The sequence below is a fragment of the Grus americana genome, chromosome 2, assembly GCF_028858705.1.
Source record: "Grus americana isolate bGruAme1 chromosome 2, bGruAme1.mat, whole genome shotgun sequence".
In the NCBI taxonomy this organism is placed as follows: Eukaryota; Metazoa; Chordata; class Aves; order Gruiformes; family Gruidae; genus Grus; species Grus americana.
Genome location: NC_072853.1, coordinates 55,478,664 through 55,504,313, shown reverse-complemented (window position 1 = coordinate 55,504,313; position 25,650 = coordinate 55,478,664). Strand labels below are relative to the sequence as shown.

General features: G+C 39.9%; 1 protein-coding gene across 4 annotated transcripts in view; it reads left to right on the top strand.

Moving 5' to 3' along the window:
• LAMA1 (laminin subunit alpha 1) overlaps window positions 1-25,650 on the top strand; it is a 110,340-nt gene that overhangs the window by 7,511 nt on the left and 77,179 nt on the right. For all 4 annotated transcript variants that reach the window (XM_054815283.1, XM_054815282.1, XM_054815281.1 and 1 more), the window contains exons 2-3: window positions 15,337-15,507; window positions 15,883-15,995. In XM_054815283.1, coding sequence (XP_054671258.1) covers window positions 15,337-15,507; window positions 15,883-15,995 — 284 coding nt within the window. The remainder of the gene's footprint in view (window positions 1-15,336; window positions 15,508-15,882; window positions 15,996-25,650) is intronic.

Below are 25,650 nucleotides of genomic sequence, written 5' to 3'. Positions count from 1 at the left end.
TGAGATCCAATCCCCCTCTTGATTCCCGCATGAGAATAAAGGTTAAAAAGCTGTTTAAGAAATGGTCTTCCTGAAGTGGAAACTTTATTTTCCCCTTGGCTCTGCCTGCATTTTTACTGCTGTTTTGCTCCAAAATGACCTTGAAGATAGGCCTGTGTCCACTGCCGCCTTTATCATATTTGTGTAAGCTTTTATTTGCTGAAAGGCTGAGGGAACAGTGCAGAACCTGTATAAGTAATCTGAAACAACTTCTGTAGTCTTGATTATTGCATGTTTTTTCTTGTGGACCTGATTAAGCAAGAGGTTTTTAATAGCAAAATCCTAGCTCTTTATAAATCAGTGGTGTATGTCTTAATGACTGTAACAAACCTTGGATTTCAACTACTGAGCATAAATGCAAACTGGAGCTAACACTGATGCTCGCTTAGATTAGTGTTGATAACTTTTTCAGTTTTCTGAAAGCACAACTGGCAACTTTGCCTTCTGTCACAAAACTCATCTGATCAAAAATGGGTGTAAAGACATGTTTGTGTGGTAAGGAGAGGAGGAAAACCAAACCAGTAGTGACTGGCACTTCCAGTGCAGTTTGCTTGTGCTGCCCTTCTGGGTATGGACTGGAGCAGGGGTCTGAGTTGTCCCTCATTTCGTTTACAGGAGCACTGGCAGAACAAGCTTTGTGGCCACAGTGCAGGGTGGTGGGTGCCCAGGACGATGGTGGGCTGGGGGGTCTGGCTGTGCTGCTCCTTTGCCACCTCTTCCCCAGGACAGAGCTGCTGCAGCTTGGCTGGATGGGGCCTGGCCAGTCTGCCCTGACTTCTCTGGGTTATTCCAGGAGTATCTAGACAGTGAGTGAATCTATGAGAGCCTAGCGCCAGCAGTAGGCCTGTGCTTGAACAATCAATTAATCAAATTATGTCTTCTGGCTATTGCTTTACAGAAGTGAGAAAAACAGCTCCTGAAGGCGCTTCCTTACTAGTAAAACCGGGGAAGAGTCTCCATTGTGTTTTTCTTGTCTGTTTTTCCCTTACAAACGTTTCTCATTCAAATGCATGGATAGCTAATGTGTGTTTTGTTATTCATGCTATGCCATTCATATATTTTACTTGCCTTTACATTGCTGCCTCTTGCATATCGTGCACTCTTGCACTGTTGTAAGAGGGGAGAACAAAAAAGGCTTGTAACTGTGCTAATGCCTCTGATTAGGTTGTTTCTATTTTACTGGCTGAGAAGGGCTAGATAACAGAAGTTTGAAGTGAAGTTTCTTTGAATTGTCAGGATCTGTGGAAACCCTGGTTTAAATTAGGGTTATGAAATACATGCTATTGAAATTTCTAGGATTCCTTTTATTTGCTTTAGCCTGTAGAGTGTCTAAAATGTGTACTCGATGCCTTCTAGAAAACATCCTTTAAAATATGCTGAAGAGAAAAATTTTGAGAAAATGGAGAATCAAATGAACTCCACTGACTTTGGGAGAATTGCTGTGAATTTACATTTATCTACAGACATTTGTTCATTCCTTCAGTAGTTGCTAAATATTGTGTTGATTTGGTAAGGCTCTTTTTTAATTGTCAGAGTAGTCCAATTTGCTTTTAATGGGGTAATATCTCATTTACAGGATTAAGAAACATTTTTACAAATAGAAAGCAAATATGCTGTGTATCCAGAACTCTGATTTGTTAATAAAACTGGGTATTTTTAAGGGTTATTTTTGGATATTAACAATAAATCTCACTATGGGTTGATCAGGATTTTAGAAACTATAAATTTTTTTGCTAATGCAAAAATATGAGCTTGTTACTGAAAGGGACTTCAGAAGTAAACATGAACTTTAAGCTAAAACGGAGAGGATTAAGTCCTTCCAAGCCCTATCCCAATTTATATTCCTTGAAGTAGTTTACAGTATGTCTGCCAATGTCCTCCAGAGCAAGTTTATCATTGCTAAAGTCATGCAGGAAATACAAATACTAGATTCAAATGGTTGACCACTTCTTTCTTGAGAGTGGTCACACAAGAGACAGCTTAGTGTCTTGCATATTTGGTAATATTGTAATGGGGACATTTCTAATTAAAGAAATGATTCTACAGAGTACAGTGCAGGTTTTCTGTGATATGGAGGAGGCTGCTCTTTGCAAGCAATGAGAAATGTATGCAGCTGGGCAGGGAACTTCAAGATGAATTGTGTGGTGACTAAACGAGAATAGATCTTTCCATAGTGAAGAGTGATAGTATATGATCTGAAGGAAGCAATGAAGCAGTAGGTACAAATTATGACTGCTGGTGGATGGCTGTATTCAGTGTGTATCTTGGCACGGATCAGAGGTTGCCATACAGATGTTGAGCTCCAGTGATATGTAAGGTTGCTCAGAAACTTATTGTGATACTTATAGTTGGTTTAAGGATCTGCTATTGCTTACTGCCACAGCCAATAGTGGTAATGGACAAATCCAAGTTTGGGTATCTCTGGCAGGCTGAAGATCCTGCTATAATGATAGGAAAAAGAAGGTAAGAAGGGGCTTGCTTCTTGGTGGTGCAGTGGCAGGAAAAGGTCTGGGGTGTTTGCTCCAAAAAAGAAAACCCCTTCTGTATACTACATAGTATTGACTGGCAATGCAGTCTCTCTAAAACTTGAGCAGCCTTCCTCATCCTTTCTGTTCTTAAGGATAATGAGACACCTTCTGCCCACTCGGCAGCTCTACCTGTATGATTGCTGCATTTCCCACAGCAATCAGCAAAAATGTTTGGGGTGTTTCAGAGTAAGATCCAAAATGTGCCTTGCAATTTTTTAGGGTCACTGTAGCATTGCTGAATTTTAAATTAAATTACTTGAATGCTCAGTCCTGGTCTTCAGGCTGTTAGAATTCTGTTTAAAAATTGCCCTTTGGGCTGAAATGCATCATTCTTGTTTTCAGGCCAAAGGCAAAATACTTTCAGGATACTTGATTAAAATTCCATGTGGCTGGTTGAGTTATTGAGCATTGACAGCAATACAGAAGAGAACTTTTTAAAAGTTGGCAGTATTGGTTGGTTTTTTCCCCCTCCTTATTTTTGTGTCCTTAAAATGACACTTTTAAAGAAATTTATCCTGTGTGACACAACTTTGATTTTCATGAAGGCATTTACTGTAAAAAAAAAAAAAAGGGGGGGGGGGTTGAAAGTGCTGAGGGTTTGGAACATAGAAAATATGCAACAAGTGACTTGCTAATAATATTTTTAAAATAGTTGCAAGATGTGCCTGGTACATTTGTTAGCCTGTGTACCTGGAGACCAGCAGATGTAAGTGAACAAAGCATGGCAATTTGCAATTCTACTTTTTGCCTAGAGTAAAAAGCCTAGGAAAAAAGTAGCAGGATATGTTTTTCTCTTTGCAAAGAGCAGAAGGCCACCTCTAGCATGTTGAACAGTTGGTTGTAACTGCAAAAAACCCCCAACCAACCAGCTACAGAGGTTTTTCCCAGTTAACTATTTAAATCAGATTGTGAGATCTTGTCAGTAGAGATAAGGGAATGATCAAGTTTTGCATGTCTTCAGTGTTACATGGCTGAAAATCCTTTCAGCTCCATTCAAGTTGGAGGAAATGTGCTCCCTTCTACCCAGGAAGATCTGGCAGTGATACAGGGTGGTATGTGTCCTGATAATGGCTTTGTGCCTGCTGGAATGAAGACATTTTTCTTCTATGTCTTAAACCCACCTATTTGTAAAAACAGGAGAGCTGGTAGTTTTGAGGTGCCAAAAGCTCTTCAACTTGAAATAGCTTTTGTTCATTAATGGAAAAAATCCACTTATTTAAAATAAAAATCTAACCTCATCTAAGGCAGATGCAATTTCTAATATTAGATATTTTATTCATAGTAGGAAAGTGAAAATTTTTTTTAAATTAGGAAAGTGAAACTTTGGTTTTATACATGCCTGGTGAATAACAAGTTTAAATGAACTAAGTGAAAAATAGATTTCAGAGTTCCTTTGTAGTGCAGCTGCTTGCTGTAAGACTTCATGTATGATCTCCAGTGGTCCTTTATGTTTACACAGGAAAAGAAGTAGTAACATTTTGTCTGGTTGTGATACTGAGTCACAATACAGAAATGACTGGGACTGCTAAACCTTTAAAATTCTTCTTAAGCGCAGGTCTCAAACTTTGAAAGTGATAAGTATAAATTTGGAATTGGGAGAAAGCTGATAGATACTTGGGTCATAACTTCCTATTTATTATGATAAATGGTTCAGTGTGAAGCCTAAAGCTGCAAATTTAATCAGGATTAAACCTGGACAGGATTTTAATTTACAAGGAAGACTGTTGCCTCAGGTTGAAAACTGGTGATAGGAAATGTGCAGGGTGAACCACTATCTATTGAGATAGTCATAGTAAAAGGTGGTGGTGGGGAAGGCTACTTTGGATGCAACATCAGTAAGAACAAAAATGTTCTGTCTTGTTGATATTGGGACACAAGTGACAAATGACTGAGGTCCCTAGTCTTTGACATGCCAATCACACTGCCAGTGCTACTGTCATATTGATCTAAGCTAATATTGTGTCTTAAGCTGCATAAAAGCAAAACTGGCAAGACACTGAAATATTTAATAGCTGTGGCTTGTATTTGCTTCATGTTTGAGTGAAAATCGTTCCCAAGATCAGGGTGACTTTAGGGAAAAAAGCTAGTGTAATGCTAAAAGAAAGAACAACCCCCAAACCAACAAACAATGATGTAGACTCCTCAACATGTGGAAAAAGCTTTGGGTGAACAAGAAAGAACTAATTTCATGGTCTGGCAGGTTTGTTGTTCCTTGGCAGCCTGCCCATCTGTCAACTTTTGGCTCTTTTGCTTTGGTGTAAATGCTGTGACAAGTTCCAGGCAGATTCTTGAACAGGCCAACACCATACAAAAAATTAATACTTGTAAGACATGATTTGACAAACGTATTGATTATACTTTGAAAATGCATGATATATAGAGTACTCACAAATTGCCCACCTTGTACATCAAGTTGTACTGTCTGATGAAACTAGCATGAAAACTAGTTTTCTTCTTTTCTTCCTACTGCCCCTTAGTTTGTTCTGATGGAAAGAAAGCAGCAAGTTACTGCCAATATTAAAGGTGTGATAAAACTTTGTGGTTTTTATTGTCCCCAAGAACTCAAACTTTTTTACCTCACATCCCTGAAATTTGTGAAGGACCAAGCCATAATATGAGAAGCCACATTCAGGGCTGTGATGTAAGCTATTAAACCTATTGTATTTACCAATGTTTTGTATTCTCTCAAAACCTTCAGCTGAAGGCTCTCAAGGGTGATGTGCACTCTTTTGGGAAACAAGGTAGCCCATTTGTAGGAATCTCTGGATGGGACTGACAGTCATCCCTTCAGTGTTAAGAATTTACACACTGGCCTATGTCTTTGCATACTTATCCTTTCTACATCCAGTGTTTTAGTTAGTATTCAGTCTAAACTAGTAGCTAACCCATCTGTGGTGTTAACCTCAATACTGTAAGAATGTTAGTTACTGTGTAACTGGCAGAGGTGACAAGCTTAAGTTTCTTGTGCAGAGGTGTTAGTCTTGGTTGGCCTTACTTTTTTCTAAACATTTAATTTGGAAGTCTGGGGTTTTTTGTTATAGACACTTCTGTGAGTTTGATAATTCCCTAATTTTAACTATGTCTCTCCAATACTGCATATTGGGAAACTTAGCATCTTACAATTAAGACTTAATTGGGATGTAATGCTTTCCTCCCTCTTCCTTTATCTTAGTTTTCCATTGCCTTTTATGTTCAGCATGCTGCTTGTTACACTTCAAAATTTAAAATTTTATTAGGGTTCCGGTTTTTCTGCCCTTATGGAAAAAACATTTTGCCTTGTTCAAATTCTCTGCTACATTTTGGCCATCAACCTGGCTGTGTGCTGGTGATTGAGAACTTGAAGGAAGACATGCAAGTTATGCTTGGTAAGGACTCTTGCTCTTTAACCTTCACAAACTATCTGTAGGAAACTAGTGGAGGGGAGAGTAGTACAGCTGATAGTCATTCTTGAGTGAGTGAACTTTTACCTTCTGTGTTTACAGTCTGAATTTGACAGAATGCATCCTTATTCATTTGCAGTGTTACACTTTCCAATATATCTCTGAGCATGTGATGCTAATTAGCCCATCATCTAGCCCAAGGCAGACCACAGTAGGTAAATGCCTGTTGCTGCAGTACCCTGTCTCCATTAAGGCTCATGTTAATGCCAAATGCCCATAAGCAACAGCAGAAAATATTTTGCAGAGAAGCCCTTTGCCATGCGGACAGAGGAAGGGGCAAGCTTTGGTCTTCGGTAGCTTGTTTGTGCTCTAACACTTGCAGGGTTCAAGCAGAATGGTTTTGGTCACATTAATTGCTGTAATGGATTTTTTGTTCGTTCTTCTGGCACTCTGATTGGGTTGTTTAAATGTGATTTGCAAAAGCTTGACAGAATCAGAGCTGTAAAATAATCACAAACTGTTCTGAAAGCAAGTGTTTTGAGTGTTCAGCAAATCACTGCAAAGTAGTCTGTTTTACAGATAACCTGAGTTCATCGCAGGGCCTGATGTGGAGTACACTTTCGTGACTGACCAGGCTGTAGTACAACAGAAAAGGATCTTTTATTTACCTTAGAGTGCAATGCAAACCAAACCGTAGTGCCTTGAAAAGAAAACAGGACTTATTCTTGGGTGTGTTAACGAAATGATCAAGAACTTAGGAAATTATTCTACTCCAGTTGGTGCTGATGAGGTCTGAGGAGCCACACTGTTGGAAAAATGCAAACTGCCAAGAATTCAGAAGGATAAGAGGCTTAGAAAATTGACTGTGGAAAGATTGAAAGGGTTATTTACTTAGTCTGGAAAAGAGAAAAGGGTGTATGATAACAGCCTTTCAGGTAATCAAAAGGCTGTAATCAAGATCATGAAAGACCATGAAGGCAGCAAAGAGAATTAAAAATTTGTAACTTTTAAAGTGATAAAGCACCAGAGTAGACTTATCAGGGATGTTGAGGAATATCCCTCATTGGAAGCTCTTGAACAGAGTTGATAAATTTAATATGTTCTTATTTTGAAAACTGATTAAATGTGGTATTCCCCAGCTAGCACTTCTGTGATTGACATATTAGTCAGTTTTGCTCTACAGTATGAGAAGAGATAGAGAACAGGTTTTAGAAGATAATGGTGTGTCATGGTGGTGAGGTTTCATTTTAATCTGAAATAGTTTAAACATTGCCAGTTAAAGATTGCAGAGGTGCTGCTAATAAACCATACGCCTTAGCTCCTGTAAACTTCGTGTTGCGCTAGTAGAAATTCTCCTCTGTAGGGCTACAGAAAAAGGATCAGTTTTCAAAATTATTTCTAACTAGTGGCTTGCCACCTAAGCCTATTGTGTAAGTTGTAGTGAAGGTTTCAGCTTTTCAAATGGGTTGATGGCTGCTGCTAATGCATACTTTTAGGCAATGTCTCCACAAAATGCATTCTAAGGCAGTTTGGGTGTTATACCACAGATTTCTTCCTGACTTTAAGGACAGGGAATTAGTGCCTTAATTCCTGCAGTTAGAAGTTAGGGATTTCAGCCCATTTACTTTAAAGAAATCAGCCTAGGTTTTCATTGTGATTACAGGATAGGATTGATGAAAATGCATAGAGAAGGTTAAGCTAGGGACATTCGCTGGTGAAATAAAATGAGGGTAAATTTATTAAGCAGGCAAGGAATCTGAACCCAAGCATGATAGTTCCAGGGCTTTTATTTAGTAAACTTGTTTAGTCCAAAACTTGAATAAGAGAGAACTAAAACAAATCTGTGCTATTGAAAACTGTCTGAGAATGTTACAAAGAATGTGACCTCAACTTCTGCAGTGTAATGCTATTACATGTTTTATACATTCTAATACTCTATGGCATTTTATTACATTTTGTCCTTAGCCTTTTGTGTTGTCCTGAAGTGCATCAAACTACTGTGAACAACTGTCACTGTGTCCTCTGTAAATGTTTTCAGTAAACAGAGAATCTATTGCTTGTGAGCAAACTTCAAAATTGCCTGCTTGTTATGAACCACTGATTGCCTTACATTTTTAAAAATGCTAACTTGCAAATGAGATTAGACCCCTTCAAGTATTTCTGTGTTCTGAGACATGACACAATAAAAAGCTCATTGTTAACTGCACACATCAGCTCTGTTTTTAAGTCACATCTACTTTGTTCACTTGTGAACTGCTTTACTACTGTCAGCACAAAAAAGCCAAAATACTTGGGGGGAAAAAATCGTAGAATCATAGAATGGTTTGGGTTGGAAGTGACCTCAGAGATCATCTAGTTCCAACCCCCCCTGCCATGGGCAGGGGCACCCTCCACTAGACCAGGTTGCCCAAAGCCCCATCCAACCTGGCCTTGAACACTTCCAGGGAGGGGGCATCCACCAGATCTCTCAGTAACCTGTTCCAGTGCTTTGCTACCCTCACAGTTAAAGAATTTCTTCCTAACATCTAATCTAAATCTACCCTCTTAGTTTAAAACCATTACCCCTTGTCCTATCACCAGTGGTGAGGCACTAGAACAGGTTGCCCAGAGAAGCTGTGGATGCCCCCTCCCTGGAAGTGTTCAAGGCCAGGTTGGATGGGGCTTTGGGCAACCTGGTCTAGTGGAGGGTGCCCCTGCCCATGGCAGGGGGGGTTGGAACTAGATGATCTCTGAGGTCACTTCCAACCCAAACCATTCTATGACTTGTGCACCTTCAGGTTCCTTAGATGTTCTCGAATGTGATCTTCTACAGTGGGTGGTTCTTCATTCTCCCCAGCCCTGCCTCTGCCTTCTGTGACCTGGGCAGTGTGGCTCAAGTAATTGCCAGTGAAGACTGAGGCAAAGAAGTTGAGTACCTCAGCCTTCTCCATATCCTGGGTAACCAGGTTGCCACTTTCATTCTGGAGGGGGGACACATTTTCCTTCATCTTCCTTTTATCACTAACATATCTATAGAAACTTTTCTTGTTGTCCTTGACATCCCTGGCCAGATCTAATACTATGTGGGCTTTGGCTTTCCTAACCTGCTCCCTGGCTGCTCGGACAGTTTCTCTGTATTCCTCCCAGGCTACCTGTCCTTGCTTCCACCTTCTGTAGGCTTCCTTTTTTTGTTTGACTTTGTCCAGGAGCTCCTTGTTCATCTATGCAGGCCTCCAGGTGTTTTTGCCTGCCTTCTTCTTTTTTCTTTTTTTTTTTTTTTTCTTGGGATGCATTGCTCCTGAGCTTGGAGGAGGTGACCCTTGAATATTAGCCAGCTGTCTTGGGCCCCTCTTCCTTCCAGGGCTTTGTCCCATGGTTTTCTACCAAGCAGATCCCTGAAGAGTCCAAAGTCTGCTCTGCTGAAGTCCAGAGTAGTGAGCTTGCTGTGTGTCCTCTTTGCTGCCCTCAGGATCCTGAACTGCACCATTTTGTGGTCACTGCAGCCAAGGCTGCCCTTGAGTGTCACATCCCCTGCCACTACCACCTTGTTGGTGAGAAGAAGGTCTAGTGTGCCACCTATCCTCATTGGCTCCTCTATCACTTGGAGGAGGAAGCTATCATCAACACGTTCCAGGAACTTCCTGGATTGCTTGCGCTCTGCTGCCTTGTCCCTCCAGCAGATGTCGGGGTGGTTGAAGTCCCCCATAAGGACCAGGGCTTGTGAGTGTGAGGCTGCTCCTATCTGCCTATAGGGGGTCCTGTCTGCTTGGTCTCCCTGGTCAGGTGGCCTGTAGCAGAACCTCCACTATGATGTCCCCAAATCAAGCTGCTGTTTTCCTGAATGCCTCAGAATTGCTCACTGAAGTCTTCTTGGGAGTCTTCACTGTATACTCTGATGAACAATCCAGAAAGCATTGTCACCTTCTGGACTTGGTTCCTGACTTGCTTCAGATAATATTTTGTCTTCATTTCCTGTCAGTTTGTCTTCTGATTTCTTAAAAAAATCATCTCCCTAATTTATTTGGCTTTCTGGGATATCAGACAGGTTTGTGAATCTGGATTCAGAGGGAAGCTGTCTTAAATGTGGCCTTCCTGTAAGAAGTTTTATCATCCTCACTGTATTGATCAGGAAACCAAAAAGTATTATCATTTTTACTATGCTTATTGAACATATTTGCTGTGATAGTGAAGCCCATGTAAAGCAGAACTCTCATATATATCCTTCTGTTTGTACAACTGCATTTGTAAAATAAATTCATTTAATCAGCTACGCCTCTGCTAGGAAAATCGTTATTCTGAGGCATGTCTCCCTCCACATGCCATCTGTAAAAGTGAAGTACAGTTTCACCCTGTCTGTCAGTCATATTGTGAGAATCCATACAAACATAGTCAAAACCACAGACAATGTGTGGATTTTGCCAAAATGCACAAATCCACTTTCCTTCTACCTGAAACAGAGCAGTGATGAAATACTATTAATTTCCTGAGTGAAAAAAATTATTAATCAGGAATAGAATTGGGGTTTCATTCAGATCTAGCTGTATAGAATGCAGCTAAGGGTCCTAAACTGAGGATACTTCTTAAAGACAAGGGAATAAATATGTCTAAAAAGCCTTTCATAAATGGCACACAACTGCATATGGTTTCCATATTTCTATTAGTGATATGTATGTGCTGTGGTCTGAGCACAGAGCTCAGTCTAATGTCTTTGGAGTGCACTGATGCTCCTGTACATGGGCAGGCTGAGCTAGGCAAAATGTTCAAGTCCAGGATGTATGAGATCCACTGTGGAAATACTATGGAATTGGTGTGCTCATTTGTAGTAAACCAGGTATATCCAGAAGGTATCAACAGATGTGCACTGGTCACAGCTGGGAGTAGCCAGAACCCTGGAAACATCCCAAATCCTCAATTCTTCCTGATGAAAACTTCAGGGGTGCTTAGTAGTCTATACCTATAACAAAATCAATTAGCTGAAGAAAACTTATAAAATCACAAAGAATTAAATTGACTCTCCAGGGAAGATGATGGTACTTATCGCTGCAACAAGGAGCTTGTGAGGACTTCTGTAGACCTTGGTTTCAAGTAGAATAATTCCCAAAGAAGTGTGGGCCATACGATAAGCCATAAACTTCACAATAGAGGGATAGCTCTCCTGGTTGCAGACATCTTTTACTTATGTGTTAATGTATCTGAATCCATGATGTCTTTGTGGGAATTGTCAGCACTTTGAATCTAGCCAATAAGTTGCATGCTCCAACTGTCCCTATTCATTCTGAAGGGTTGGAGTCAATAGGCATATTGAAGTACGTGAAATAGAAGTTGACTACCTCATCTACCTAAAAGCTCTTTGCCTGTCTTCCTTTTCCCTGGTGTACTGCATGCTGACCATCTGTTCATCTTTCAAGTACATTACAACTGGCTTCATTATGATTAAGGCTTTTTCCTGGCTTGGTGAAACATTAATGCTATGTCCTTCATGACAAGGTCTGCCTGCTGAGCTATACATGCAATGAATCCATCTAACCTTTGAATTCTTCCTTATTTGTTTAAGAATTGTACACCATAGAGTGTGAATGTGACAAATTCTGCTATATCCATGCTGCAGACCAAGTTATTAGGAATTTGATTCCTTCTGCTTTCTCTGAGCTTGGGGTGTTTTGCTCCTGTAGGAAAGCTCTGAATGACATAATTCTGACAGTACCCACTCAGGTTTTCAGTTTTCCTGAGTAAGTTTTGGTTATGTATCTGGCTAAAATCAAGTACTTACAAATGAGAGCAACTTGCTTGAACATCTAATGAAAACATTGTGCTCCACTTTAGTGCCGAGCTATAGCGAACCAGTTGTTACTCTTTATTAAGGTCAAGTTAGCATCTATACACTATTCATTTTCTGCTGTTGAGTGGTGTGTGAATCTCTGGTTTGGGGCAGATGGGCAGCTGAGTAGTTGGAAAAAAATGAAGTTAAAGAGTTTACCTTACCATGAAAAGAGCTGGCCAGTAGTTAGAAGTAAATTAATTTAATTTAAAAATTCTTCCAGCTTTTCTCAGGACCACTATAGTTTCTTGCAAAATGCTGAACAGTAATTGTCAAACAGAGGTGGGCTCAATGGTGGAAAGATGAAGTAGCAAGTACTTATGTGTAAAGTTGGCTGCAAGGTATTTTCACAAATAGAATATAGTCAACCAACCTAGATTAGTGAGCTGAGAAGTCTGCTACTGAATTCTGTACAGATCCATGCAGATTGGTTGCCATCCATCTGGACATCTCTCAAGGCCTGTTCAAAGCTATGATTGTCTACCATGATACTGGAGTCTGACAGCTCAGCAGTGAAACAGCAAGGATCTTGTATGTAGCACTTGCTACTTTCTAGGAATAAGTATGATAAATCCAATTCAATCAATCATTTGTGCTGGACTTCAGATAGCAAACTGTAAAAGTTATGTCAATGTCTTCAATAATGCAAATAACACTTGCTAAAAGTTCAGTTTAATGAAACATGGTATCTTCTGCCAGAGTTTTATGTCTGTTATGGCTACTTGGATTTTATAGCAGGATACGATGACAGTCGCCTATTTATCTGTAAATGGCTCATTTAAGTGACTGATTCTATGGTTGTTCATCATACCTACCTCTTCCTAAGAGAGATAAAAATATATTTTACCAGATGGTTTTATTCTTTTTTTTTTTTTTTTGGGGGGGTGGTGGTGGTGGAGGTGGTCGTGTGTGTGGTAGAGGAGCATCTAAGAGCTCTTGAACTCACAATTCTGAGTATCCAGCTTTTCTTAAGAAAGGACTGAAGAGGAACAATGTTCTTTAAAGGTGCAACTCGTTCCTTTGAAATTTGCCTTTTTTCCATTTTGTTTATCACAGATAATTATTGTTTCTTAATAAATCAGCTCCTACACTAATCTCACTGTCCCCTGAAATCAGTGGCCGCACCTCTGCAGATTGCCTTAAAATTTGATTGCCCTAAAGACAATCAGAGGTGAACGTAATCAGCTAGGCTTTGAAGAGATGCAGTACCTTGCAGGATGAAGCTGACAACCTCTTGCTTTTTATTTGGATCCTGGGGCAAGACTCCAGTGCAACTTAGTTGGATTGAAGTTTTCTTCCTTCTTATCTCTGTGGGACCCAGAAAACTCATCATGAGACCTTAATGTTACTGTACCATTATTCATTTCATTATCAATCAGCAGATTTATTAGAAGTCAGTGAGATACTTGATGGCGAGCAGACAAAAGGGCTGAGTCCAGAGTGAATGCTATGGTGACTTGAGCTTGGGGTTTTGGAATGAAGCTTGGCCAGCACAGTACTTGCCATCAGCACTTTTTCTTTAGAGCTTTGCTATTCCTTTGGCACAAGTCCCTTGACCAAAGGTTATTGTAGGCAAATTATGTCACTGTAACAAATGACCCTGGGGCTACTGTGTAATGTGAGTGAAGGTAATGAATGACCTGGGAAGTAATGAATAGCTCTTGAAGACTGGCTGATAGACCCCTGCACGAAGAATAATGAATACTGAATAAGAAAGATTTTATATCATTGGAGAGTAATGTAAAAAAGCATACCCTCTTCATCACTGAGCTTTCTTGTCCAATAGGAAAACGGAGGGTGGCATTTTTACTTTGCCTTCAGCTTTAGGTCTGGAGCAATACTGCACCCATGTTGCATGAGGTGAGAGAAGGCCATGCAGAAAACATGTTAGTGGCAGAAGAGCCGCACCAAAGTGGTCGATAGGATGTCTTCAGCGTCCTCATCTGCATCAGATTTAGGTATAATGAGAACAAGGTATCTGACCTAGCTTGGATTTAGCTCAAATGAAGTCAGGATTCAAAAAAATAAAAAGCTCCTTCTCCCTCCTGTTAAGTTTCAACTATAGCACAGTTGAAAACACACTGTTTGTTATTCATACTGTGGTGCAGAGGGTTAGGATTTAGCCACATTTTCAATAGCTGAAGTCAAGGTTTAAATAGCACTAAAACTTTTCTCCAGGGTAATGCAATTACTGGGCAAACAGACACTTCAAATTAAAGGAATATTTAATGTTGCCTTGTTGAGATGGACAGCTAAGAAAAGCAAAATATTAGTATTACCATCATTTTTGATGTAAGTTGTAGATCAGTGAAGTAAAAGAATTCAGTTTTGCTAGTGAAAAAGACATATTTTCACAAATACAACTGGATTTTTTTTTGTTTTCAGAATTCCTTATGCAGAAGAAAAACGTGATTTTAATACGTTGCTATTGCAAGAGTAGCAATTCTTGTGGCACTGTTAATACGCCATGCCAAGGCTCTAGCTTTGATTTCAGCCCATTGTGTTTAATCTCTAAAGACAGGACTCTTTTCTGAGTGGAAACGGTGTATCTCTGTTATACCATAACCACGCAAGAAATAAAAGCTTTTTAGCTCAGGAGGGAAGGCTGGAACCTGATAACAATGTTGCTGAGAAGCTGTGTTTAACTTTTTTCTGGTGCATGCAGCATTCTTTAAACTTTATCAGTAGCCTTCAAGCCAAAGTAAAACTTTACTCCTTTTAGAAAATACTACGGATTCCCAGTCCGGTAGCAGTGATCTTGAAATGCTTAGTCTGTTGTTTCATTCCAGTGCACAACAAGAGGAACACCGTTTGAAAGTATGGTAAAGTGTTTGTGTAAAGATTATTAAGTGGCAAGCAAAATATCCCTCAGACTTTATAAAGACTGCAGAAAAGCCCGGAGCAAAGGTCTAAAGTTCAGTCCTTAAAACTTGCAAGCCCCGGGTGTGTTGTTCAGGGTGGCAGTGCTGCTGCCACAGGGAGCTCTTAAACGCCATTTTCCACACCAGCCGAGTGCATGCTGTACAGTTAGTTCCTCCTCACTTCTGGTAGCCGGCCACTTGTCTTCCTGGTTTTGATCAACTCACAATGTGAAGAGAAGGTTTAGTAACTGGAAGAGTTAGTTTACTAGCTCTTGTGTTCCTCATCAATAAAGCGTCCAAAAGTGGAGTGAAACAACAGGGCTATTGCAGCCACGGGGGCTACTTGAAGGGCCATGGGGGCCCTGCCATGGCGTCGCTTGGGCAGGGGCTGATGGTCCTGGGGGGACTGAAATGGGGTCATGGGCAGGGTGGGGGGAGCCCCGGGGGGGCTGAAACAGGGTCCTGGGCTGTGGGGAGGGTTGGGGGAGCCCTAGGCAGTGGACAGGGACAGCAGGGCTTGCAGTGCCCCGGGCTATGATGATTGATGTGCTGGTGTCAGTGTGGTATGATAAGCTTTTCACAAAATAAATTATTTTCATTGTATTTTTTGTATCTGTGACTCTGAGCTAGAAACTTGTCAGGAAACTCTATGTGTTCAGAGTCCTGTTTCATACCTGTATCTATATTTTGCTCACCTTACGATGTGGCTGATAATCATTATTTCTTTCAAGGCCTGTTCCCCGCCATTTTGAACCTGGCCAGCAATGCTCACATCTCCACCAATGCCACCTGCGGCGAGAAGGGACCGGAGATGTTCTGCAAACTGGTGGAGCACGTCCCAGGACGGCCCCTGCGCAATGCCCAGTGCCGTGTCTGTGACCACCACAGTGCCAATCCCAAAGGCAAGTTTTATGTGGGGTGGGGTTTTTTTTATTCTTCCTTTTTTTTGGTTTCATGGGTTTGTGTCATTCTGTTTGACCCTTCCCTGTGAATACCGGGTGTATTGAGGTCAAATACTTTTTACTTTTAGTCTCTCTACTGCATGAGTGAAACTCCCTTTGAACAAAGAGCTGATAGAAAGCATGAGCACCTTAAATTACCATTAAGTACCACAGAGTCCAATGACAGCCTTTTTGTCTGGGGGCAGATTTCAGCTTTTTTTCATACTTCTTTATGATGGGAAGAAATTGTGCTCAGTGTGAAATAAATGTACTGGGTCAGAGAAAATGCAGTGAGTTGTATTTTCAAGAGATGTTCAATTTTTTGCTTTAAAACAGAGCAGCACCCAATTTCCAGTGCAATTGATGGTACCAATAACTGGTGGCAAAGTCCCAGCATTCAGAATGGGAGGCAATACCACTGGGTCACCATCACCTTGGATTTAAGGCAGGTGAGTAACATTTAGGTGAGCATCATTTGTTGTACGTAGGATATAAGCCAATGCAATTGATTACAATTCTGTGTTTAGATGGTAGGATATTTAGCAGTACATAATTAAACATGGATAGTTAAAGCGAATATGAACTGAGTTTAAACAGATGTGTTTTTAAATTGTTTTAGAGCATCTTGGAGATTTCATTCCTATCAGACTGGACTGGAAGTGACTATGTTTGTAAGCATATAGGTCGCAGGTGGTTGTAATTCATGGCAGGGTAACAATTGTATATGTGTGGATGAGAGTGTTTATGTAGGTGTTCCTTCTGTCTTGGTAACCTTCCTCTGCCTGACCCTGCTGTCTTTTCCCCATCAGTCCTCCAATATTGTTTTCCTCCACCTTTGCTTTCATGAAAGTTATTATGCAAGGTTATCAAAGACTTATTTCAAGCAGCAAACAGTGTTTTCAGGGTATCGTCATAAGTGCAGATTTTATATGTGAAGATGCATTTGTTTGTTTATTAACTATAACTTTCAGCCTGTCATCTGATCATTGTACAGTTTCTTAGTAAAAGAATAAATTATTTGGAGTAGGACACAGTAGAAACATTTGACATTTATTGTCAGAAAACAGAATACAATATACTTCCAAATATGAACTCTCCTGATCCGTAGGTATTGTAACTAAGATACTGAGTTTCAGAGGAGGAGAGAAAGATAAGTGACTGGAGGATTATTGTAGTCAGATCAATTATCTCACAGTAGACCTCAAGTTTAACTCTTTTGTTTAAATTTCTCAGTATTTTTGCATATGTAAACCTATTATTGCAATGTGATGGTCAGATTGAAGTGTAAAATGTCAGAAAGTTCAACTGCAGGATCTCCAGAACCCTGGAAACACAGACTTTCCTCAGTTGAGGGATATCCTTCAGGACTAGAAAGCACAACACACATAAAATGGGGCAAAGTTAGTGTTGCTGAAAGAAAAGCTGATTTATCACTTTCTGGGCTTCTCTTCTGGCTGATTCTGATCACCATGTTGTTGGAAGGAGCACTGTGAAGAAATGTTCTGTATTGTATCTTTTGCTGTCAGTTGTTCTGAAGTTAGGGATTATATCTCTAAAACAGTCATTTCTGAACCTGGGGAGGCTGGAACTGCCTGGGCAGTTGGTTCCTCCGTTTTGACACTTCACAGCAAAGCTTGGAGGGATTCATCATTCTTAGGCAGGAGGCTGCTAAACTGTACAGAGCATTTGCTAATTTATTAGTTTGTCTGTTAGGCATGGAAGAATCAGAAGTCTCCTACCCTGCTCCAGGAAAAGACAAAATAATTTCTGAAGAAAATGTATTTTTCTTGGCTTTTTCTTGTTGTTTTGCTTTGAACAGATATATGTGTTGGCCTGCCTAAGATGTTTGAAAATCATAGCTCAACAATCTGTTATTAATTCAAGGATGCTTCCAAACTCTGGAAGAAGCTTTGCTACTAAGAAATGCGTACTTGAGGTGTACAGTTGGTAACAAGCTTTTGCAAGATCTCTAGACCCTGCTTTAAAGTTATTTTAAAGGTTAAACCAGAAGGTTTAACTTTGATGTTTTAAAATGAAGCATAGGTTAAACAAGCACCTAGTTTGCTCTTTAATTAGAAAGCAGAACTGTTAGGAAAATAATCACAGGGTATCTTTTGTCAGGGACAGAAGGCTTGGATATGACTTTCTTGTTGTTTGAAGAGTTGGCTTTGTGTTTGGTTTGTAAATGGACAAACAGGAAGGAAAAATGGAGGAGGAGGGAATGCTTTAGTTTTTATCCTCCTAGAACATCTTCACTTTGGAAATAGACCGGCTGAGCTGCACTCTAAATCTTTTATTCTCCAGCCTTAGTGCTGTTGATATTTCACCGAATACATATCTTTGCTCTCCTGACACACACTCAGTTTCACTAATTCGATTTGAAAAGTTTCCCCCAAGGGGCCTTTCTTCTGTGTTTTCCTTGGAGAGTTTGAGAGAGAGAAGGCATCTAGGGCTATGCAAACTGAATGTAAATTACTGCTCTGTAAGAAAGGAGTTGGTTAATAGAGATTGCTTGAAGTCAGTGAGTTATTAGAGCTGACTTGGCGTGCTTACTTTAAGTGAGTCAGCACAAGTAAAGAAAACACAAAAGAAAAGTGTATAAAGGACCTTAGTAACTCCTTACTTCATAAATTTGCTTGAGAATGAGTTAAAATACTCTTTTAGGACCTCTAAAAGTATTACTGAAAGTCAGTATCTGTAACTATATATGTTACAGCTTATCTTTAGCATTAGTTCTTTTTTTTTTTTTTTTTTTTACATTTCAAGCTTTACACATTAAACCTGTCAACGTGTTAAAGAAAATGTGTCTTTTAACTTTTCTTGCCAGAATATAGAATATATTCATACCCTTTTGTGATGTGAAGAATGACCATCTGGTTATTATTTATGTTTTTTTCAGTAATTACCAGAAGTTGTAGCAGTAGGAGGAATGAATTGTTTCTCGGGATTGTTACCCATGTAGAGTTTAGAGATATAATCTAGCAGTCATGTTGGTGAGTGCTGGAACATAGTCTTAGCTGGCAAATATGGGGAAGATTTTCTTAGCTGGTGAAAACTGGCTCCATTCCAATTTACCCTCGGTGAAGTTCTGGCCACAGCCTGTGTCCTGTATCCTGTATTTGGCTGCATTCATCTCTTGGCTCAAAGAAGGGAGCTGAGGGTATTCTTTCATCTAATATTCTACCTTGCACTTAGTTTATTTAGTCTAAAAGCAGCTGGACTGAAGAGCAGTTTGGTGGAATCTTGTTAAGAAAAGAAGGCTGGCTAATAAAATCAGTATCGAAATTGCTGTTCTGATCTTTTTCCTTTGCAGGGTCTGTGCTATTTGTAACTAGTGCTAAGCATTTTGTAAGGCTAGCCAGTGTGTACATCATGATTTTTTAGATCACGTGGATCATAACAACTAGGTGCGTGTATTCTGGTGTGCGTTTCAGTCTTTCCAGGACCTAGATATATGGTAGTCTTTCCTTTTCTCTCTTTCTCTCTCTTTCTCTCTCTTTCTGTCTCTCTTTCTCTCTCTCTTTCTCTTTTTCCCCTTTCCATTAAATGTATGGCAGAGATCCAGAACTGGGGAAACAGGAGTTTAGCAATGAGGTGTAGTATTGATGTACAAGATACCAAGATTTGATTTATGACCTTGCACTTCCTACACTGGCAATTCTACGGAAACAAAATGTGCAGCAGCAGTTTTAGATAAAACCAGCATTTTTGCCTGAGTTTGACTCCTCTGGACAGCTACTTTGTGAAATTATAATGAGTTAAAGTAAATGCTGACTATTATAAATGTCAGCAGTAGTGTGCTTGGGCCAGCTTTAAAATATTTCTCTGTCATGCCACTAAATGAAGAATACTTTCCTCGATTTTATTACCATGCTTCAGACTTTTAAAGGAATTTAAGGGTACTTTGTACTAGGCATAGCAGAAAGGCACAAATTTGTATATCACAAAGTTCTTGAATTGTAAAGCAAGATCAGTTGTTCTTGGAAGACCTATAGTATCAAGTTGAGAAAACATCTCCACTTCTGATTAGGACATAGCTCATGAATATTTCATGAGTTTGTATTACTACTCAGAGGCTGATGTAAGAGTAATTTCTAGTTTTTGCTATTAAAAAATAAAAAAGACTGTAAATAATATGATTTGTACAGAGCTTTTATCTTGAAATCAATTGGTAAGAAGAGATTTCTGTAAGGACAAATCCTTTGCTGATGTAAAAAGATATTATTTTGTTGACTTTACTGGACCAATGTTAATTTATCGTGTGTGGCAAGCTTCCTTAAGAGTCTTTCATGGCTTAGTAAAACTGATGATGCAAGATTCAGGGTGCTCATCTGTGCATTCTTGCAATACACAAGAATAGATTTTTCCTTCTATTCCAAAACAATGGTTGCACATAATGAATCAAAGCCTTAAAGAAAAGATAATTCAGGAGACTAGAAATTATACTGGATTTAGTTTATTTTGCAATTTTAATGTAACAGATTCTTCAGAGCAAAATGTCGCAAGCAATTACTAGGTCTCACAGTCTCTAATAAGAGCCTGAAGCCATCTTTATCCCTTAAAAAGACATTTCTGTGAACAATATAGGCTGATACTCAGAATATCCCTTCATGTAGTCTTCTACTCTTTGAGAGTTTGCACAGATTAATTTTAGATTTTTTGGACAGTAAACAGTAAAATGAAATATGAGAAAAAGAGGCTTTTCTGGTAACTAGGTTTATATGTGTTGACAGCACTGAACAGAATGGATTTTGCAGTTGCCTTTAAAATGTGGAATAACGTTGGTTGAAAGAAACGTTTTCACCACAGGACTTGTCATGCTATTTTGAAAAAACATACTTAGCTGTTTTTTAGATTCCCTTTCTTTACTCATCCTGAAGGAAAGATTTAGCTGAATTTGTAAAACTAGGAGCAACCAGTCTGCCAAGAGCCCTGCATTCCTCCAGGCTTGTTCATTTTGCAGTCTTCTGCTTTGTATGGTTTATGTTATGCCAGTTTGATTTCAATAACGTATTCAATAGATGTGTTGGGTTTGCGTGGCAAGGTTTTGGTAGTGGGGGGGCTACAGGGGTGGCTTCTGCGAGAAGCTGCTAGAAACTCCCCCTGTGTCTGATAGAGCCAATGCCAGCCGGCTCTAAGACGGGCCCGCCGCTGGCCAAGGCCAAGCCAATCAGCGCCTCTGTGATAACATATTTAAGAAGAAGAAAAACACTTAGAGAGGGAGAGCTTTTGCAGCCGGAGAGAGGAGTGAGAAGATGTAAGAAACTCTGCAGACACCAAGGTCAGTGCAGATGGAGGGGGAGGAGGTGCTCCAGGTGCCGGAGCAGAGATCCCCCTGCAGCCCGTGGTGAAGACCATGGTGAAGCAGGCTGTCCCCCTGCAGCCCATGGAGGAAGGATGAGGGGGTGTAGCGATTCCACCTGCAGCCCCTGGAGGACCCCACGCCGGAGCAGGTGGAGGCACCTGAAGGAGGCTGCGGCCCGTGGGAAGCCCACGCTGGAGCAAGTTCCTGGCCGGACCGGTGGACCCGTGCAGAGGGGAGCCCACGCCAGGGCAGGTTTGCTGGCAGGACTTGTGACCCCGTGGGGGACCCCACGCTGGAGCAGTTTGCTCCTGAAGGTCTGCACCCCGTGAGAGGGACTCCATGCTGGAGCAGGGGAACGATGAGAGGAGTCCTCCCCCTGAGGATGAAGAAGCGGCAGAAACACCGTGTGATGAACTGACCGTAACCCCCATTCCCTGTCCCCCTGTGCTGCTGAGGGGGGGAAGGTTGAAGCCGGGAGTGAAGTTGAGCCCAGGAAGATGGGAGGGGTGGGGGGAGGTGTTTTAAGAGTTGATTTCATTTCTCATTCCTCTACTCTGTTTTGCCTAGTAATAAATTAGATGAATTCCCTCTCTAAGTTTGGTCTGTTTTGCTCGTGACAACAATTAGTGAGTGATCTCTCCCTGTCCTTATCTTGACCTACAAGCACTTCGTTATGCCTTTTCTCCCCTGTTTAGTGAATGAGGGGAGTGAGAGAGCGGCTCTGGTGGGCACCTGGCCACCAGCCAGGGTCAACCCACCACAATAGAACACTGAAAGCAATCCTGAGATCCTAAAATCGTATCCTCCTTTCAGTTTTTTTCAAGATCAGGTAGAGTTTGGATTTGAATTGGGGTGTAGATTTGAAGTAGCAGTTGATACCTCTGTTCTTAATAGGTTAAACATTTCTGAAAATTAGGAGGAAAATGTGTTGGGACTCATCTTTCCCTTTAACTTTTCACTTTTGGACTCTGGGGCTCAAGTACTCATAGATGTGAAAAGACAGAATCTTCCCTTGTCTCCGTTTGTGTAAATTGAAATGTATAACTGGGATTCTTTATCCAAAAAGACTACCAGGAAAACAGTACTTGCCAGGGCATGTATCTGTGTGGGTTGTAGAGCACTGACCATCCCCTTTGAAATGGGGACTTTTGGCTAGCGTCTGCTGCGTGGCCACAGCTGGCTGAGTTTACAGTCTTGAGCAAAAAAAATATGCAAAACTTCCTGATGAATGGCGAGAAGGGTTCATTTGTAAATCTGTTTCAAGAATAATGCACTGGGTGTTGCTGGATCTGCGTTCAGGGAAATAAGGTCATTAAAAGGCTAAATAAAGCAGAAGTGACTTGTTATGTTGGTATTGCTGCTATGAAGAAGAGGTTCTTCAGTACAAGTTTATTTGGCTGGTCTTTACAGTTGGGACTGAAATGCCTGTAAAATAACACTTTTAATCTATGGCTGCTTGGGAGTTGCTAACTTGCTTTGACTTGTCCTTTTTACCCTTGTAGCTCAATCAGGAAATGAGTTCTGGGAAAGCTATACACTCAAATTAAAGTGTACAAATCATTAGCTCTTGCCACACAGCTCAAGTTTATCATGTGGCTGGTTGGTGGACACTGAATGGATGTGGAAAGTGGTAAGAAATTGCCTTCAGTGATGTTCAAACTTGAAGAATTTATAAAAGTAAAAATCTGTAAAGAAGTGCTGAAAGGATGTTGGAAAATCAGCTTGCATTGCATGGAGTTCCTGGTTCAGGTCCAGTTTATGTTGCAGAGGCTGTGGGATATGAGGTCTGCAAAACCCCTACCTACTGACATTCCTTAAAACATCTTCATCTGCAAACACTGTGGGAACACCTTAATCCTTTCCTGCCAGCTTCATTCCCTTCCTTGGGAGCATAATCCTTGAGAATATAACTCATACTGATAGGTTGTCTTATGATTTCTTGACTGCAGGAACATTTATACAAAATCCTTTTGTTTCTATATTTAACCTATATTATTTCAGGGAGTAACAAATTTTCCTGGTGTTGCTGATATTCATTATCCTGTGAATTTACCTATAAAGTATTTTTGGGTACCTATGGGCTATGTATGTAAGTGGAAGAGAGTTGAGAGGATCCAGGGGAAAAGAAGGAAATGTTTTTCTACACTGTGCATACTTAAATGTTTATAGAATCATTCACTGATTTTTGAATGCCTCTTTTGGGTTCACAGTGTGAAATATCTTCATTTCAGCTGTTGGTGAACTATAGGCATGCAGGAAAAAATCAATCCCTAGGTGTCTTGAGTACCAAACATGGTTGCTGTTTTTCTGGAAAAATGTTGACTTGAAAAGATTTAATTTATTGAGTAGTGCATTGAATATGTGCACAGTTGCTGTCAAAATTTTTATCTTTCAATGGCTTTTCCCTTCACTTCCCCCTCACCAAGAAACTTGATATTTAAAATAAATTTAACTTGCATACTCTCATGAATATCTTTTATTTCTGCAGCAATGGCTGCAGTTAGTTTGTGATGAAGGGTAGCTCATTGTTACTAGTTGGAACTGGATTTAAAACTAGCTACATCAGCTGCAGACTATAATGGGTCTTGAAAAATCTCGATGTAATCAAAAGTAGATCATTTGTGGTTCAGCCAACTGTGTAATAAGTAGGGAAGTAGTTTAGTTGATGACAGCGAGCAGAGAGGAAAAATAAATGAATAAAAGACACATAAGAGTTTTTGAGGAAAATTTTCTACCATGGCATTGGAAAAAAATCGGGGTTCCAGTCTTGCATCTTTTATGCATTTGAGAGAGATGGTTGGCTTCAAAGGAACTTGGAGATAAATAGCAGTTCCTAAGCTCAGTCAATAAAACTTCCCTAGTTTTAATAGTTTTCTGCAGTTCTCTTCTGTGATGGAAAAAATACCCATACAAGTGACTCTTGTCGTATACTAATGTCTGAAATGATGATACCCCAGATTCTGCCTGTGCATAACCCAGTGCGAAACAGGAATATAACTCAACTCCTGGTAACTGACTCAATGAAATACAGGTTTTATGTAGGGAATGCAGTTGCTTGATTTGGGAGTCTGCCCAAATTCTGTTCTTTTCCCTTTAAAAGCATGTATTTTAGCATTTTTTTTCAGTTGGAGCTTGTTGGCATGATGCAAATTTTATTTAAAAGGGGCTTTTCTCTTTATGGAAGCTGGATTGTAATTCTTGGTATTCACTTAACTTTGATGAAATTTGGACAACGGAGGATTCACAGACCCCAGAGAAATTTTCTTTGTAAGACTGTAAGGCTGTGACTAAACAGTGAGCTGACTTCTCTTTTTGTTTACTTCTGCGTGCATTGCTGAAGTTTCATATAAGTCAGAAGACAAAATCCTCAGTTTGTGTAAATTTTTATATTTATTGAAACAGCTGGAAATGTTCCCTTTATATGTGCTTGATGTCTCAAAGTATAAAACTGGAGTGCCTGAAAAGAAAATCAGATCAAATGAATATCATGTTTTAAGTTACATCTGATTTTAATCAAAACTGAGATTGTTTGACTTTTTATAAGGTATTAAATCTAGTAAGTCATTTGAAGATAAATATCACCAATTTTTTTTTCTTCTCATGTCTGCAAGATCTTCTAAGCAAAGCTCTGTTCACTTACAGATTGTTTTGCTTCAAAAGTAGTTTCCTGAATTGCACACACGATGCAGTTACTATTTATCTCTGTGTGTTAATTTCCCCATTTGACAAATCAAAATCTGCTTTTATGTGGCAAGGGCTATTCTTGCTCTGGCTTTAATCTGTATTGCAAAAAAAAAAAAAAAAAAAAGTCTGAACGAACTGATTGTGGCCAAATTGGATCTCAACACAGTATTAATATTGTACATGCAGACAGGAATTGTGATGATTATACCAGCGGACCAGACAGTCTGCTGAAGTGAGAATATATAGCTCTGAGATGGTTGAGTATTATGGCATTTTTCTTTCATGTAGATGTGGCTTGATACTATAGTGCATGTAAAACATTAAACTCCTATGCAGAAGTCTTATCAATTTACAAAGACAGCCTTTTTAAGTGAGGTGATGTAGTAGATATTAGGTAAGGAAGAAGATAGTAGCTTTGCAGTAAGTGCACTTCAGTGTTTAGTGGCTAATGCTGTAGCTGGTTGGGGGCCTGTGCAGCTTTTCTAGCTGCCATGACAAGGACATTTAAAAAGTGATATAAACTTAATTACTGCCCTGCCTACTCACAGAAATGCTGTCATGTGGATGGGGATTTTGCTTTGGACCCAGGATTTTTGAAAAAAATAATAGTGGAGATACCTGTGTAGCTTAGAGAATACACGTCTTAAAAGAGCTACTGTTCTTAAATAAGGTTATCGTGCTTATATTTGTCACATTCATCTTATTTGTCTCTGTTTTCAGCAGTGTAAATAGTCTTCTGCCTAAATAATTTTAACACAGAATGGAAATGGAATGCACAAAGTTTTTAATACAGGGTGTAAAAAGCTTATCAGAAATGCTGTTACTGAGAGGGTTAAAACTCCCAGCTAAAATGCGAAACAAGGAGATGTTTGGGCTGCAGCTGTTTTGAAAAAAACCCACCCCATAAAACAAACCCAAACTAACCCACTTTTTTAAACTCTTCAGTGGTTCAGCAAAGCTAAATAGCATGTCCCATAGAAAAAATGTTATACCCAAGTAATCCTGAAATGTACAGCGTGGTTATAGATTTCAGCTATTACATTAACAGTGAATACATTTAGTCTTTTTTAGTTACATAAATAAATGCTTTGTTTTAATGTTCCGAGTTTTGACAA